This window comes from Aotus nancymaae, unplaced genomic scaffold, assembly GCF_030222135.1.
Source record: "Aotus nancymaae isolate 86718 unplaced genomic scaffold, 86718_ANA_hifiasm-v0.15.2.pri h1tg000022l_1, whole genome shotgun sequence".
In the NCBI taxonomy this organism is placed as follows: Eukaryota; Metazoa; Chordata; class Mammalia; order Primates; family Aotidae; genus Aotus; species Aotus nancymaae.
This window is the reverse complement of record NW_026988435.1, coordinates 37,290,066-37,308,836: the sequence shown is the minus strand read 5'-3', so window position 1 is coordinate 37,308,836 and position 18,771 is coordinate 37,290,066. Positions and strand designations below refer to the sequence as shown.

The following is an 18,771-nucleotide window of genomic DNA, read 5'->3' as shown; positions in this document are numbered from 1 at the left end:
CTTCTGTTGGAAATGTTCTCTGCCCAAATTCCACACAGCTCATCCCTTGCTTCTATGTCTCTGTCCAAATGTCACCCTCCTAGAGAGGCCTTCTGTGCCTACTCTCCTAAAGCAGCAGCCTCCTAGCCCCAACAAGGTCCCTCACTCTCCATCACCCTCACTCAAGGCTTTGTTTTGTTCCACAGAGCACTTTCTCACCTCTGGCACAGTGTGCATTTGCTTACTGTCGGCCTCGTTCCACTATAGCACAATTGCCATAGGAAGAAAGGCTCTGGTGCTATCCCTATAACACCAATAGAGATGAACACGGAGCAGGTCCAGAGTAAGTCTTTGACCATGGTGGTGTTAGCATGAATTGTGGAACTCTCATAGGAAGCTGAAAGATCAAACTGAAAAGGAAAAAATTCACCAAGGAAGAAACTTACGAGAAAAGGGATGGCATCTTGTGTAATTCCAGACAAAGGGCAAAGAAGTTCAAAACGTGTAAGAAAATTTACCAAGGGACCATTTGCTCTTGGCCAAGCCTAGTGGAATAATTATTCAAATAAACATATAATTAAATACAAGGACAAAAATATATGCCAACCAAAAACATTAATTGAAAGAAAGCTCAAGTGGCTATCATAATATCAGGCAAAGCAGACTTCAGAGCAAAGAAAATTACCAGGGATAAAAAGAGACAATACGTAACGAGTTTAGCAGGATTACAAGATACAAAGACGATACATAATGATGGGCTCACCAAGAAGATATAAATCTTAAATATACATGCACCAGGTAATACAGCTTCAACATATAGGAACAACAGAACTGAACAGAAAAAAGGACAAATCCACAATCACAGCTGAAGCCTTTTAACATTCCTCTTTCAGTAATCGATAGAACTACTATGCAGAAAATCAGCAAGGATATAGAAAAAGTAAACACCAACATTAACCAACTAGAATTAACTGATATTTATAGAACCCTTTACCCAACAACAGCATAATAGACATTCCTCCTAAGTATACACAGAAAATTTACTGAGGTCAACCATATTCTGGGCCATATAACATAAAGGGATTCAAGGTTTACACAAAGATCTTGGAAAAATTGCTAAATACTTGGAAACTAAACACATATCTAAATAACCTGGACAAACAGGCAGAAGGAAAAATCAAAAGGGAAATTACAAAGTACTTTGAATTGAATGAAAAAGAAAATGCCACAAATCAAACTTCAGGGGACACCACTAAAACAGTATTGTCAGCACACTTGTATCTGCTAAATGCCCAGTAAGAAAAGAAAAAAGGCCTCAAATCAATAGTCTCAGCTTCTACTTTAAGAAACTGGGAAAAGAGCAAATTAAATCCAGGAAGATGATGGAAGAGAGGGAGGGAGGAGAAATTCCTAAAGTAGAAAAAAGAAAAACAGAGCATTTAACAAAACCCACAGCCATTCGTGATTAAAAAAAAAAAATCTCAGCAAACTAGAGATTAGAAGTGACCTCCCTCAAACTTATAAAAGGCATCTTTGAAAAACCTACAGCTGACTTTTCACCAACTGGTGAACACCTAAATGCTCTTCCCTTAAGACTGGGAACAAACCAGAAGTCCACTGTCGCTTTTATTCAACACTGAACTGGAGGTTCTAGCCAGTGCAATAAGGCAAGAAAAACAATAGGTATCCAGACTGATAAGGAAAAAGTGAGACTGTCTTATTTGCATATGATGTGATTGTGCTGAGAAAATATTAAGAAATCTATTAAAAAAGTAGAACTAATGAGTTTAGCAGGATTGCAAGTTACAAAAGTCAATGTTATTCCTATATACTAGCAACAAATTATCAGATCTTGAAATTAAACATTCAATACTTACAGAGAAATCAGACAAAAGGTATGTAAAACTAGAACATGTTGCTGAAAGAAACAAAACCTATCAGGCATATCTTGTTCATGGGTAACAGGACTCAAAATTTAGATGTCAACTCTCTCCAAGTTAAACATAAATTGAGATCTATTATTTATTTTACTGAAATAAAATCTATTGAGATTCAGTAGAACCTCAATCAATCAAAACCCTAGAAAATTGATTATAAAGTTCGTAATGGTCCTAAAACAGCCAAAACAACTCTGATAGAGAATGGAAGTTGAAGGACTAATACTACCTGATTTTCAAGACTTTATTATAAAGCTATGGCCATCAAGACAGTATGATATTCATGTACAAATAGAGAGATTGAAAGACTAGTACAGAGAGTACCCAAACAGAGATTTACAACAAATGGTGCTGGAATAATCCAGTATCCACATGCAAAAAAAGGGAACTTTACTCCCTACTTGTACCATTTAAAAAATTAACTCTAAATGGGACACAGATTTAAATGTAAAATATAAAGCTATAAAACTTATAAGTGTATGTGAATTTGGATTAAGCAAAGTTTCCTTACACACAACACCAAAACCAAAATCCGTAATAGAAAAACTTGATAAACTAAACTTCACCAAAATTAAAAACTGCCCTTTGAATAAAAGATAAGCCACTAAGACTTGTGAATTACAAGTCTGATAAAGGATTTGCATCTAGAATAAAAAGAACTCTCAAAACTGAATTTAAAAAAAATTTAAACAATGGTCATAAGATTTGAACAGACATTTCACAGAAGACGTACAATAGCAAAGCAGAACATGAAAAGATACCTAAAATCATTAGTTGTGAGAGAACTGCAATTTAAACCACAAAGAGATACCTACTAGAGTGCAGTAAAATTACAAAGACTGACCACAGCAAGTGTTGGCAGGGATGTAGAAAAACTGGCACTCCAGGGCAGCACGTGGTCCATGCCAAGCGACAGACACTCGGGCTGTGACCTCAGGGTGACTGAGTGGGAGACAGCAGCACCAGCAATGGCAGAGAACCCTGACATCAAGCCCTTTGGGAAGTGGAACACTGATGATGTGCAAATCAGTAACATTTCCCTGCAAGATTACATTGCAGTGAAGAAGAAGTATGCCAAGTACCTGGCTCACAGTGCTGTGCGGTATGTCGCCAAACGATTCCACAAAGCTCAGTGCCCCATATGTAGCGCCTCACTAACTCCATGATGATGCACGGTCACAGCAACGGAAAGAAGCTCGTGACTGTGCGCATCATCAAGCATGCCTTCGATTTCATCTACCTGCTCACAGACGAGAACTCTCTGCAGGTCCTGGTGAACATCATCATCAACGGTGGTCCCTGGGAGGGATCCACCGAATCGGGGGAGCAGGGACTGTGAGATGACAGGCTGTGGACGTGTCCCCACTGCACCGCGTGAATCAGGCCATCTGGCTGCTGTGCACAGGCGCTCCTTGAGACCACCTTCCAGAACATCAAGACCACTGCTGAGTGCCTGGCAGAAGAGCTCATCAGTGCTACCAAGAGCTCCTCCAACTCCTATGGCATCAAGAAGAAGGACAAGCTGGAGTGTGTGGCCAAGTCCAACCGCTGATTTTCCCAGCTGCTGCCAATAAACCAGGCCGCCCTTTGGGGCAGCCCCACCTCACCACACACAAAAAAGAAAAACTGGCTCTCGTATACATTGCTAGTGGGAATGCAAATGACAGTGATTTTGAAAAAATGGTTTGGCATTTGCCTAAATTAACATACACCTACCATTATGATGTAGCCATTCCACTCCTAGGTATTTACCCAAAAGAAATTAAAGCGTATGTCCACACAACAACCTGTACACAAATGTTCACAGCAGCTGTACCTATAACAACCCCAAAGTAGAAAAAACACAAATATTCATCAACATGTAAAATGATAAATACACAATGCCATACTACTCAGCAATGAAAAGGAGTAAACTATTGATACACACTATTGAGCTCAAAATAATTATGCTGAGTGAAAGAAACTACAGTAAAAGGTGTCCATACCGTCCAATTCTATCTATGTAAGCCTAAAAAATAAAGATGTTCCTCAACTTACAATATATGCATCTTGATAAACCGATTGTAGGTTGAAAATATTTTATGTTGAAAACGCATTTAATACACCTACCCTAACATCACCTAGACAAACGCCCAGAACACGTCCATTAGCCCACAGTTGTGTAAAATCATCTACCACAAAGCCTATTTTACATGAAGTGTTGAATAGCTCAGTAATACTGTACTGAAAGTGAAAACAGAATGGTTGTTTGGGTACTCAGGTACGCCTTCTACTGCATCTGCATCAATTTCGCACCATCATAAAGTCGAAGAAAACCTACAGTGAAAGAAAGCAGATGAGTGGTTGCCTGGGATCAAGGACAAGTACAGGAAGGAATCAAAGGGGCAGGAGGAAAATTTAGGGGTAACAAATATGTTTATTATCTTGATTGTGGTGATTTTGTGGGTGTATACATGTCAAACCTTATTAAATTATACATTTTAAATATATGCAGTTTATTGTATGCTAATTATCTCTATAAAGCTGTTGATTTTAAAATGGCAGTTCAGAAGTTGAATGGGCAGGAGTGAGGAATGAGCTGATGTGGGACGGGGACAACAGGGGAGCAATTATAGCTGATGAAGACTCCCAGGGTTCCTCAAGCAACGAAATAAAAATGGTACAAACTAATCCACTATCTCACAACTTCCTGAAGCAGTGACTTGCACATTTGCTCAGGAATAAGACTGCCGCTTGGGCTCACTCTGAAACTACACATAATCCTGGCCACATTTTCCAAGGTTTAACTCCACTGGCTTATTTCTATTCCATATAGCAGGTAATAGGGTTGCAATGACCCAACATATGAATTTATTTGTTCGAGTTGGGTGCTAGAACAGAGTTTAAAATAGTGTGATCAACCTCACATCACCTCCTCCTTGCAACCCTCAGCCTTTCACCCAGTCACTCCCACTGCCCCACAATAATTCCATTTGGCCACCTGGTGGCCAGGACACAGATCTCTGACCCAACAGAGTCCCAACATTTTTTCCTTCCCATTTATCCATTTGCTCTTTCACTCGGTATTCATCAAAATGTCCTTTCAACCTACCACAGATAAGTTACGACCTCACCCTGCCTGCCAACATTCCCACCATACCGAAGTCTATAGCAGGTAGTTTTTCTCTGAGTCCCCTCCTCTTCCTTGGCCTTGTCCACTTTCCCTAGAAGGCTTCCTCCTTGATTCATTCCACTTGAAGCCCTGTGCTTAAGAGTAGTGTGCTGCTGAAATGCCATGCATCAGGAGGGAGGTGCCTAGCAAGGGCCTGACATGCTCTGGGCATCAAGTAACCCAAACACCACCACTGCTGAGTGCGCCATTCCCCTCCCTCCAGCAAGTCCACAGGTTAAGGCTGCCCTTCCTTACAGTCAAGTATTGAATTTATTCAAATAGCACCTCTGGGGCTGTCTTGGTTTTACTTACGATATTGTTCATAGCAAGTACTGCTTTCTTCCATTTTCCATTCAACTGCTGCACAGGGTTAAAGGCTTGTGGGCTAGCCTAGGAGTCTAAATATGTTCTAAGAGAAAGTGTGTTTACAGATGCCAACAACCAACTCAACTTCCCACAAATCAATTCTCACCCAGCCCTCCTGAAAGTGTTGTCTGTATACTTAGCACTCACTAAATAATCCTAAGAAATACACCCAAAGCTTTTGGATTCTATTTTGTGATAAGGGTAAAAAGAATACCCAAGGACGGGAACTGGAAGCCAGATATATCAGAAACCTTTTATTTCAGAACTTAGAAGTGTCTTTAGGACTCTCTAATTTTCAAAGTGCTTTCACAGCTTTCAGACGGCTTTTGAGGAAGAGGATGAAAGAGAAGTGTCAGCTCCACTCCGTGCAGCAATTGAGGAAATGGAAGAAGAGGAAGTGGTGCCGAGTACGGGTTGGGGCCCAGCAGCCCTCTTCCCAGCAACAATACTCCTCTAGAGGTCTTCAAAGTGGTTTCCTACACGTTGCCTCCTTTGAGTCTTACAATTTAATGGAGTTAAGAAGAGAGGCTCAAAAAGGTTAAGTCATTAGCCCAAGGTCACTCAGCTATGAAGTGGTCACTGCCAGGATTCAAACAGAGCAGGTCTTTTGACTCCAGGACACAAGAAACCACAGATAGCTTTAGGACCAAATGGGTTACAGAATCACAGAATGGAAGTGCTGGAAAGCACCATAAAGACAATCCAGCCCAAACCTTTCACAGGAGCAAACTGAAGCCCAGAAGGGAACTGATAGGCCCGCGGTTACAAAGTGAGAGTCAAGCTCTGGACTCCAGATCCCACAGCTCCCTACTCTGTATACTCTATCTCTTGCTACCTAGCACCCGCATACTGGAGGATTCTCAAGGATAAAAAGAAATAGTAGATAAAGACCTAGAAATCCTAAGACTGGGCTTTCCTAGCTTCAGGAGGCTCTCTGTTGCTACCAAAACCCCTCCTGCCTTCACCCTCTTAACTGCTCTGATTTCCTGCCACCAGGCATGACAACACTCCTTCAGCAAGCAATCAAACAAGTCACAAGCCAGCATGCACAGCTGGTGACCGGCATCTCATGCTTGTCTTCTTACTGATCTGCGCCTGGGGCTGATGTGGCCAAAGACTGCTTCCGCTCCCACCGCTCCTTATTATACCATGGAAGGTTCCACAGAAAGGAAACGCCACCAAAACGGCAAAGGTGAGAAGTGACTCCGAGATGGGCAGACCGTACTGTATTCGCCACTCTCCATTCAAAGTTGAACCTCTTACCACCCGCCTCCCGACCTCTTCTCCCAGGAAACCAAGTTGTCCCTCCCAGGCCATGAGAGAACTGACCAGAAGTCCAGAACAAAGTCAATCTCTGTCTGCTTCCATGGCCCAATACACAGATAAGTGGTCCATCATGGCTTTCTCACACAGGAAGGACCTTGACCAATTCCTGGTTGCTTCCAGTATATATCCTTTTCTTCTTAACTATTTATCTGGGCAAACTTAACTTGTTAATGAGCATCTACTATAGGTAAACCTCAGGAGGCTAAAAGGATGAGGCACACGTGGTCTCATCCTCCTGGAATATGCAGCCCAACTGGGCAGAGAGGCTGTAAGAGCTGCTGCGTGAGCAGAAACCCAGCCTTCCCCTCAAGTCCTGTGGGAGACTAGGCAAAGACATGGCGGTCATGGACTCCTGACTCACCGCTGGGCTTTGCTAACCACAGGTAGAACCTGAGGACTAAGAATGAGACTTTTTACACTATGACAGCACCAAATACAGTCCCACAGTTCTATTTTTACACATGAAGAAAGTAAGGCCTAGAAACAACCTGTGTGGAGTGGTGGGCTGGGCAGCTTTTGATGCCTGTGAGGACCCCTTTCTCATGACAGCAAAGGTCCACAAGAGACCTACAAAAATGGGAGTTAGGCTGAAGAAAATGGCCTTGGAACTCCCTTGATACCTGCTCCTTACATCCTCATGAAGGTTGCCATGGAGAAACCATTCTAACACTCAGAGGAGCTGCTGTTCAAGGGAAGGTGGCCAGAAAGGGGGCTCAGTGTCTCCAGGGAGTCTGAGAGCCCTCTACCTCACCTTCCTCCTGACCCTGGGAAACAGGAGAATCGAGAGGACTCTGCAGCCACAATGAGCTGTCAGTCCCTGCTTCTTTCCCTCGCCAAACAGGCAGAACCAAAACACACAAGGCCAGAAGTCCCAACGCATGTGAACTCACAATCAACTCCTCACTCCAGGTACAAAAGTGTGGATCTGACTACATCACAACTGCGCAGACATGCCCCAAAGCTGACGTTCTTATTGAACAAAAGCTCCCCAAATAGCTAGCTTTCCATTTTCCACTTTTACTCTTGGTGACTGAATCAATAAGTTGACAGATCACTTTGGGAAAACAGTCTAAAATCTAATTACATGACACGTTCCCAGCACCTTCGACCATGTGCTACCTGGTACAAATGACCCAGTTCCGCATACAAGGTAGCCAGGGTCGATGCAAGCACCAGCATCGCCTTGAACACAAAGCCAAGCAGTGTTTACATTTTAAAGGTTTGTTTTCCCATGTGTGGTGCTAATTACGAAATCACTTCACCTATAAAGTTGGTATTAGCTTCACAAAAGCATCTCTCTTTTCTATAGAAAAGCACGTAACTTATGCACACTAACTTTGCAGAAGTGGAAGTGAGGAGATGAGTGATTCCAGGCAACAAGGAACGAAGAAAGGTTTCATACACAAATGCGTTTCTCACTGCAGATACCAATGTTCAAAAGCTGGAGCAATGGTGAACTTCTTCCGAGGTAGAACTTGTCCACGTAGTCTTCAAGATGACAATGTGCCCTCTTTGTATTTCTTAAGACATTCGCATGCCACAGAACTCTCTACTACAAGGCTCAAACCCTCTAGAGATCTGAAAACACTCAGAGAAATGGCTTCCCCAAGACAGACTGTGCCCAATACTACAAAACAATGCCGCCAAAAACACTCCATTCACAGCAGCATGGTCGTAAGAGAGCCAGCAGCTCTCATGTCCTTTCTGCCCCTCCACCACTCAGTCACCCATGCAGACAGACTGTTTGGTGCTGCCAGGCCTTCCCCCACTCCCCTAGTTGTCCAAGGGGAATACGTATTTTCTTATAGTGCCCTTAAATGTAAAGGTTATATATTCTTTATTCACTTTTGTCTTAACCCTGTATTTACAAGTTTTCCATAAAAAGAGCTTGCCTGAATTTGAGTTACATTCTTTGTCTCTGTCTCTCTCACCCTCCCCTTCTCCCTAGCAGACAAGTGGAAATTTCCACTGAAGCACTCAGTGGCTCACAGTGGGTGAGGGGAGGGGAGGAGGAGGGGAGGGTTTTGCAGCCCTGAAGCATCCTTGAGCCTTTTTGAAGATAGGAAACAGATCTGTCTGAATGCCAGTTCCTAGACTGTCTCAGTTAAACCTTATTGGATTCAGGTTCACTGAGGCAGTGAATTATTCACCTTCAAACTGAGGTACCTTGTGCATGGAAAAGCCCCATTTCTTTTTACATCTGTTGGGTCTCATACATTCTCAAAACCACTAACACTAAACCTGCTGCAGAATCCTTACATATCTTGGGGCAGTGCCACTAAAAAGAAACCTCCAAGGCCATAGCAGCCCTGTCTGAAAACCTGGTGTGGAGTACCTACACACGAGAACAGGGTCAGGATGCTGGCAGGAAGGCACGAGAACATGGAAATGTTAGCTAACGGGAAAACTACAGAGGAGAATCAATCTCCTCTAGAGAGGGTGCCAGCGCTCCTGGAGTAAGCTGCAGACACATTTGGGAAGCAAGTCAGTAAAATTCCAATGATTCACCATGGAGCTGGTTATTTTTATCATTCTGCTTACCCGTAAATAGAAGGGCATCTTATATGTAGGCCAGCAGATCTCTGCTATAAGAACCTATCCAAATTTTAAAGCAGATGAGAATAGGCAAAGAAGGGGCAAAACGGGCAAGAAAAACATCTTCTCCTTAAGAGTTCCTATGTGCAGGCATTTGGAAGCCAGCCCAATCTCATTGCCGTAAAATCAGACCTGGTAGAAAGGGCAGAGGCAACCTTTTACAAAGCAGCGCAAGCCCAACACTGAAATACGGACCACATTTTATCTTGTATAGCTTCCTCTCAGTCTCAGTTCAGCCCCATCTAGTGGAAAGAAAACCGTAAACTCCGTGCAGCCCTGGAATGAGTGACGTGGTTCTGGAAAAGGGTGACTGTTACTATGATTCAGTAAGATGCCTGCCCCTTTTTATCATGGGTCTAAATGAGCCTCTCCTACTACTGCTCCCTCGAGCGTAAATGACATCTTCTACTTTCAGACACCCAGGCATACGGTAAGAATTTTCCACACCAACACCTTGTCTGTCCCACAGAGCAGGTTAGACTGTCAGGGCGAGCATGTGCAGGCACAAAGGGGAGGTAATCTCGGGGGCCTGAAAGAGACCCCAGCAAATCCAGAGCTGGGAGTGACTCCCAGGCCTCTGAGCAGCGCAGCTCCAGGTCATGTGCCAATGATTTATTTAGTATTAGTAAGTTAGATGCCTGAGATACCGTCCCAATCCTTGATAAGGGTGACCCAATCCAGGCCCCACTCTGCTGCCAGGGGGAACACTGAATCGCATTTTCAAAAACAAGTTTAAAATGGTCCTCAGCTGAACACGAATGACTGACTGGACTCCCCCAGTTCTAAGGACCTTCAGAGATTATGAATTAAGAAAATTTCTGTGGACTAGTCTGGGAACTTAACCATCAAGTTGTTCCATTGGGAAAGTAAGTTCTCAGTTATAAACAACGGACTTACAGACAAATTTCTGGAACATAACCTGTTTCTAAAGTAGAGTCTGACCAAACTAATATTTGAAATATAATGACTATATTTTTCTTTTTGGCATAAGCTGGAAATAGTCTTGATATAATAATAAACATCAGGTATCATTCCAAAGTATACCCTCCTCCTCCTCTGGGCAGATTTCCCAGATAACCCTAAAGTAACAGGCTCTCTCTTACCTACTCTTTTCTTCCAGCCTACTGGGCATGTATGTGATAATGGCGTTGATTTTGGGGGTAGGGGGATTGATTTGGGGGGTGGGCATGGGAGAAGAGTAGAGGCAACTGCCCAATATGTAGTGAAGTCATTAGAAGAGAGATGCCTACCTGTCAGCCCCAGGCCTAGATTACTCCCTGCTGTGCTGGGCACTTTCACACACGCTCCCTTAGCTGGTGCCTAGTTTAGCACTATGCAGCCAACTCTCTGATTAGACTGAAAACTCCTTGAGACCAGGAACCACAACAATCGTGAGAATCAATCTGAGACCTGTGGACGCCACTAGGACATACTATTTCTCCCCACAAAACGTAAAAGCAACAAACACACGATACCAACAGTACCATGAGAAAATGTGAATTCTCAGAAACATCTATGCTCACTCTATTAGCCAGCCAAAAGCTGGCTCTCGCACAACACTGACAGGATTTAAATCAGCGCCTCACCATAATTTCAGATACGTGTCATGGCCTCCAGGGCTGTTCAAAAAGACCCAAAACTTTGACTGCTAAACATGTAACCAGTAAGACCACTGTTTCTTCTCAACCACTTGAGAAAAGCGAGCCTCCCAGCACATAATCCTTACTACATGTTTCTAACGATTTCTGTAGCTATTACTAATGCACATGAAGAATTATGAACAAAATGCCTGGTACTGATGTGGTTAGGGTTAGTGATCATGGGGGCACTGTCTGAAGCCAAGAGAATATCAGACTAACCTTAAGCTCCACACTGCAGACATGTAAACATACCACCCAATTCCAAATCTTCACCCAGGTAGCTCCAAACTACGCTTGCTTCTCATATCCTCATTTCCCAAAAGTCACTGTGGAGAATAATGAGTGTTCTAGAAATAAAAGGTAACATAATCAAATACAGTGAATCAATGAAGGGATCTTACGGAAGGGATCTTACTGAAGGGCTTCTCATCCTTTATGTGCCAATGTGCACTGTGAATCTCTAGAAGGAATTAGATCATGTGAGGCTTCCCACATCTCACTGATCACACACATCCTACTTTTCTTTTTTTGATGGAACATCTCTAAAGAATTAGTGTTCCCGAGACCACACTTTAAAAAACATTACCTTAAACAAATAAAAACCAAACAATGACTTATCCAGAAAACAGGCTTAAAGCATGAACCTCTTCCACTGCAGCTGGGCACCACCTTTCTTTGTCTATATATAATAAACATATGAAAAAATAAATAAATAAATAAAAATAAAAATATGAATACAGAATGCTACTTCTCCTTTACTGAGGAGTCTGAAAGTAAAAGAACAGAAATAAAATCTTTAAATGTCAATGAACTAAGTGACTGCAATGTATTCCTCAGTGAGGTACATGCACCTTTGTCAGGGGGAACCCAGAAGCAGGGCTAGTATTCCCAGCAGTTCTGGCTTGGTCCCGGATGGGCTGTTCTAGGACCTGAATTTATTCCACCCATAAAGAGAAAAACAGCCACCCACCCCCAACCCCCAGCACTGCACACAGAGGTCTGAAAATGAACTGACTTAACACAGCGGTTCTTGAGCGTGGTCCTCAGACAACGACATCAGCATTACGCAGGCTATGTGTTAGTGCAGATTCTAGGATGCTGGCCATGCCAACCTTAAACCAAGTAAAATCCTCTACTTGGAAAAAGGGCAGAAACGCCTGGAAGTACTACATGAGTGAAGAAACTGACTTCTCTCTCCATTCACTGCCTTCCATCCAAGAACTGTGCTAATAATTCTTGGACAGATTTTATATGCTCCTCTTTAAATAAAAAGGCAAAAGGATTCATAACTGTGCTGCTGAAACCACACCCATTTGTGATTAAGTTTAAAAGAACAGACAGACAGACACGTGCAGGGTCTCCATCCCTCATTGTTACGATTGTGGAAGAAGCCTAGCCACTGTGCATTTCCTGTTGCCTAGCAACACCTCAGGCACTCTCTTCAGAGGTGTTCTCAAGAAGCTGAACACTAGCATAAAACAAGGTGAAGCAATCAAAAGATGAAATGTGCAGCACAGTAGAAGGTTTAAATGCAGTAAGAAAGCCTCGATGTGAGACGTGACTCCACTCAGGCCCTATCACACGTAGTGTACCTGCACAAGACGGCTAAATCCACATGACTAAATGCAGCACTCTCACCGCAGAGCACATCTGCAGAGACTGTCTTGCTGGGTCCTTGTGGCAATGCAGATGGGAGACCCATTAACTGAGTTCAGTGCCCAAAGAGGCCGGAAGCAGAGAAGGGACCTCCTCAAGGTCACAGAGTTCCTGAGTGCCAGAGGGAGACAACTCTTCTACTCTCTCCCCACTGTGCTAAAACCTGATTCCCATCTTCTCTAACACCCACTCCTAGGAAACCCTACAACTTAGGAAGATTCAAACCTACTCTACAAATTGTTCTCAAAGAACTTCTACATAGATAGTTATTACTACAGAATCAAATCTGTGGCGTGTATTTGAGGAAGTTGCTGTACACAGTAGTAGACAAAATTCCAAACTGTGATCACTACTTGGAGTAGGTATAACCATTTTTCTCTTGTGGATTAGGCTCGGGTTACATACATGTTAGTCAAAAGCAGCACATTCTGTTATCTGAAACTCATATGTTTAAAACGGATACACTATATATATGGACAGCACTCTTCACTAAGGTATTTTAAAGGCAAAAGTTAAACAAATGCCAGGGAAAACAGTACTAAGGTTGACAAGAAAAGTTTCCCACAAGCTAGACTTTACAAGCCCACTGCTCCTAGGAGTGCCCATTTTTGAACTCAGATCATAGTCCATTAAGGGCCAGCATACCATATCCCACGTGCAACACAATACTGCCAGCGTGTGTACCCAAAGGACACTCAGGCGCAATGGGGGTCTGACTGTGAAATTGTAAGAACTTCTAATGTTAATTGAACAGTGCTCTTCACTGAACCTATCAAAAATGTTTTCCAGGCACTTCATGAAGAAACTTACCCGCCACTGTTGTACTGCTGATTGTGGGCGGAGATCCTATAAGGAAGCGCTCGCTCACCCAGGTTTTCCAAGTCCCTCACTATTGCTCCTCTGTCCATCAGGGCCTCTATCGTACGTTTCAAAGCAGCAGCAGTCTCTGGCTGTTTTTGTTTGTATTTTTAAAGAAAAGAAAAAAAAGCATCAGTATCAATATAAGAACTAGAATGATTAAGTCTGGTCAGTTCCAATCATAACAGCTCTACTGGTAGGGATCTTTGGGTAAAAGCAATAGCAGCTGGTTTTGGTTAATTTAAAATAAAAGAAAGAGAGAATTTATTGTAAGGATATGAGATGGCTCACAGATACGAAGGAATATCTGAAGAATCAGGCTTCGTAGAGTTCAGGGACCAGGGCAGCACCAGGGATCTGGGAGGCAGGAACTAATGAGTGGCTTCTTCAGAGCACCTCAGCCAGGCTGAATCAGTGCCAATCACTGTCAGTCCTCGTATCCCATGACTCAAAATTCAAATTCCAGGGGAAGAGCATCCTGTTGTCAGGACACCTGAACTGCCCATCCCACCCAAACTGTAGCCAGGAGGAAAAGGTGTTGTCCCCCAAAGTAAAATTGGGAGATTGTAACCAAAAGGGGGAAAGGATGAGTAAGACCCAATCTCTGCCCTCATGGAGCTTACAATCTAATAAAGGACAGAACACAAAACACACATGTCTAGAGACCAGAGGGCTCACGGAAGGTAGAAACGTTCAGCTCGGAGAAGGGTTTCACTAAAGAAAGTTTACTTGAAAGGAGCCTGGAAAACAATGAGCAGAGATACAAAGAATGAATGAACCATCAACTGAGTAAAGAAGCAAGGGCAAGAAAGCATGAGTGCACTGAGCAAACAGCAAGGCGCCCCAGTGGTGAGGTTCAGGGCAAGGGAGAGCTAAGAAGACAGACTGGATATAGGCTGGCCACAAGTCTGTAAGTAATTAAGGCCTGTTATAAAAAAACAAAGCTTGAACACTACAGAATCCCATCATCCAGAGATAGACTGGATGGTGAATTAAACTTTTTGGTGAATTTCTTTCCAGATAGCTCTCCATGCATATGTATACATGAGCAATTTTTGGAAGAAAAGATACTTTATAAGGATAAGCCTGAAAACTGCAGCAAATACAATGTGGAGAATGAGGGCAAAATGTGGCAAAGAAGGGCACTACAATCTGGTGGCTGCGAGAGTGGAACTGTCATTACAGCTAAGAGGAGAGCTGGAGAAGCTGGTGAGGACAGTCAGAGATGAATCTGGTTTAGGACACGTGGAGTCTGAGATGCCACGGTTCTCCTAGGTTGACCTCTCCAGATGTAAATCTTAAGCTCAAAACAGGTGGATCAGAAATACACATTTCATAGTCACCTGCACAGCCAGCTATCTGAAGCCTGAGAAGGAGGTGAGATCATTAGAAAGGGTGGTGGGGGAGAGGAAAGGAGATCACCCAGCAGAACCTTGGGGAGAACAAACATTTAGGGGCTAATGAGAGGACTCAAAGTCAGAGAAGCAAATAGAAAATGTACAGTCAAACAGGACAAGGAAAATCGGGAGACTGTCTTGTCCAGAATGACGATGGGGTAGAGGACAGAGATAAAGAAAAAGTCGCAGTGTGGTAGCTGCAAGGGCATTTAGCAAGATGGGGCCAGAAGGCAGACTGCAAATGTTCCAATGGAACCTTTATCATTCTAGTTCCTCCTGCACTTTAAAATCTCCCTGCTTGCTCTGAAACCTAAGATAGAGGCCCTGATGGACAGAGTAGCAATAGTGAGGGACTTGGAAAACCTGTGTGAGCAATAGCTTCCTTACAGGATCTCCACTCACAGGGTGAAGGAGAAAACGCCAGGGCTCCAGGGACAAGCAATTTGAGCAACGGTGGTGTTTCAGGAGAAAACACGTGAGCAAGTTGGTAGTCAAAAGGGAGTGGACCAGGTAAGAGGATAAAATGTAGGAGTTCTAAAATAACAACAACGATGACAGCTATGATTTACTGGATAACTGCTACATCCTCGAAATTGGCCTAGTGTCTTGTTACATATTTTGTCTTCACCAAAGAAAAAAAAAAAGCCAAGAAGGTTTACAGATTTGGGACTGGGCCTCTGAGAGATGCCGACAGGGCAGCTGGTAAGTGGAAATGCCTGCTGCAAGGAAAAGGAAAGCTGTGGAAACGGTGGGGGAGGAGGCCAGGGCCACACCTTGGCAAAGACAAGGAGCACTTCTCAAAGACCTAAGTGCAGGGGTGCAAGCAGGGAGATTTTAAAGTGCAAGAGGAAACTTAAGGCTACCTCCCAGTGTTTCATTTGGGGGTCAAATGAAGAGAAAACTGCAGAACAAATATGCTTTCTGGTAACCAAACAAAATCCGCTGTATTTTATTATATTTTATTTTTCTTTCTTAAGAGTACTGCTAAAATAGTATGAAATGTGTTAAGTATGGCTTAAGGCTTCAAAAAAACATTCTTTACTTTCTTTTCATATTGAAGCCCATCAGGGATTTAAAAAATTCCTACTGAATCGTTGTTTATATATTTAACCAACCTTAAGATAAAATAGAAATTTCCTGAAGACAGTAAAAATTGGGGCCAAAATCTCTTCCCATTAACACTAGGTAAAAAGTCCATGGCAATTGATCCTTATGACTGAATCAAACACATTCCTAGACAGTTCTAATCACATGAAGACTACATCCTTCCCACATTTCATTATAGTTCACAAAGACATCGCCATACATCTGCAGAGGACTCATTATTAACAGTAGCGCAGTATTTCATTTCACTGAAAATACTGTTTCTTGACCTGGCATTACATCAATTAACTTATGATAAGGTAAAGGAACTTCCAGTCTATCCAAATAAAGAGTGGGGTTCTCAGCTTTGTTACCTGCACTAAAAAAAAAAAGGAAAAAATCCTTTGATTGATTAGTTTTCTGATTAGCTACCCAAATAAATTTTAATTCCAGTTTTGCCTGATTAAAAAGAATGTATCTCAGTATCTTTTGTTTAAGTTCCAACTGAAGTGTTTACAGTATAAAACTCATTACCCTCTTCTGAAGTAAGAGCTCATCAAGTAAAAAACATTTTCTTCTTACATCTGTCTCAAAAAGCAGAAAGGCTACCTAACAAGAATGTAACTTAGGAAAATACAAAAATACATCTTATTTGACTTTGGTATGTCAAGGTCAAACTGTAAACTACTGGAATGGCCACATTCATCTCACTTTAATTTCAAAACACCCAGAAGTTTTAAAAAGAAAGAAAGAAGGAGGAACAAAAATAACACCCCATATACTTTACCTCACAAGAAAGCAGGGTTGGCAAACCAGGGCTTGTGGGCCAAATCTGGCTTGCTACCTGTATTTGCAAATAAAGTTACACTGGAACACAGCCAACTCATACATTTGCATAGTGTCTATGGCTGCCTCTGTGCTAAAGGTAGATCTGTAATTACAAGAGACCATGTGGCCCCAGAGCCTAAACTATTTACTACCTGGCCAGCCCCTGGGTGAAGGGAAGCTTAATCCAGTCACCCTAAAATGCACCACAAATAAAACCATGAGCCTGGGCCACTGAAGTGTAGAGCGTGTATTCCTCATGGGATGTGTCATCAGGTATACACAGGGTACCCCCTAATGAACACCATCAGCCTGGCTGTTCAACTCATTGCAGGGCTCAGAAATGATTCCACAAACCCACTATTCCATCCACCAAGTTCCTAATGTCTTTATCAACCTGGGTTGCCAACTTCAATGTTCCTCAATTGATGAAACCTATATATCTATTAAAATAAAATTCTTATACTTAGGGGAGAAAAAGTTCTGCTCAATCCAGTACAATGTTAACCTTAGAAAAGCATGTAGTTTACAGGAAGCAAATGATCTTGCTGTCATAATTCTCATTTATAAGATCTCTGAACCATTTAATTCCAACTATTCTAAGAGAAGTTATGCAGGTTTCTGATGGGCTTCTCTTACTCTACCTGAAAGCAACTCCCCAAGACTTTCCTTCAACCTACCAAATGCATCAGTGAAACACACTTTTGGCAAGGCATGGACTGAAGGGTTGAAAACATTCATTTGAAAAAAAAAAATACAGTAAAGAATAAATGGGAATGGGAACTAGGAAAACTAGGATTCTAGTCCTAGCTCATTCACTAATGAGTTATGTGAACCTGCACACGTTATTAAAATTTGTCAATTTTAAACTTGTACCTCAGTTTCCTTATCTGCTAAATTGGTAGTTCTCAGTTTTCCTGTTGCTACAAGCTTCACATGAATAAACAACATTTGTATTGCAATTCTCAACATCTGCTGGAGGCATACAAAGTTTGATGAAAGTCTTTCTTTTTATGCCCCCCATTCTGATATCTTCATCACCCAAAATACACCCCCATCCCCCAGTTCTCCTGATGTTTACTTCTAACAGCACTGCGGCAATCTATAAATAATCTTTCACTAACTAGAATGTAAGCGACAGAAAAGCAGGGACCTTTGTCTATCTTTTACATAACTGTATTCCCAAAGTCTAAAATGATCCACATGTCATGGAACACGTGCTACAAATAGCTGTGCCAACTGTACCTCCTTAAAAGGGTCTCTTGCTTACTTACTCCTATCTTTTCTCAAGGAATTCTAAGTTTCCTTCTATCTCTAATATAACTTAAAGCCACTTTTCATATACAACAAAGCTCACTGCCAGGGTGGCGACTGTAACACTGAAGCAAAATTACAATACTATTGTTTTCCCCTTTACGCATAAGAGCAAAATGCTGTTCATACCAATATTGTATTTCAAAAAGATCTACAATTTATCTAGAAGTAAAATTAAGTATTTTATACATTTCAAATATCAAATTCCAATACACATATAAATATAAATGTTAAAATTACATTCATATAATTATTTGCTGATAAGATAACATAAAGTACTATCCAAAAATTTAACTAAATAGTATAATATTTAAAAAAAGAAAAATCATTAATCCTGGAAAAAATTAAAACTAATTTTTGATATTATTAATTACTAAAACTAATGTTTAGCCTACAAAAGAAGACTTAGGGAAGACTCAACAGTTAATTTCAAATATTTGCAGGGCTACTATGCAAAAGGTAGATTTGTTTTATTTTGATTGGATCCCAAGGGTGGACTAGAATCAAAGGGTAAAAATGAGAGAAAGCAAGCTGTATTTTGCAAAAAAGAACACATTTCCAAAAAATATAGCTGTATGAAAATGAAGTGGGCTGCCTTGTGAAGTAGTGACCTTCTCATCACTTGAAATACACAAATAGATACA

At 41.9% G+C, this 18,771-nt stretch overlaps 1 protein-coding gene and 1 pseudogene across 1 annotated transcript in view; one reads left to right on the top strand and one right to left on the bottom strand.

Moving 5' to 3' along the window:
- The window catches only part of MRPS6 (mitochondrial ribosomal protein S6), a 68,397-nt gene that overhangs the window by 1,559 nt on the left and 48,067 nt on the right, over positions 1-18,771 (bottom strand). The window contains exon 2 of the mRNA XM_021669390.2: positions 13,461-13,600. Coding sequence (XP_021525065.1) covers positions 13,461-13,600 — 140 coding nt within the window. The remainder of the gene's footprint in view (positions 1-13,460; positions 13,601-18,771) is intronic.
- LOC110567989 (small ribosomal subunit protein uS7-like) lies at positions 2,885-3,468 on the top strand (annotated as a pseudogene).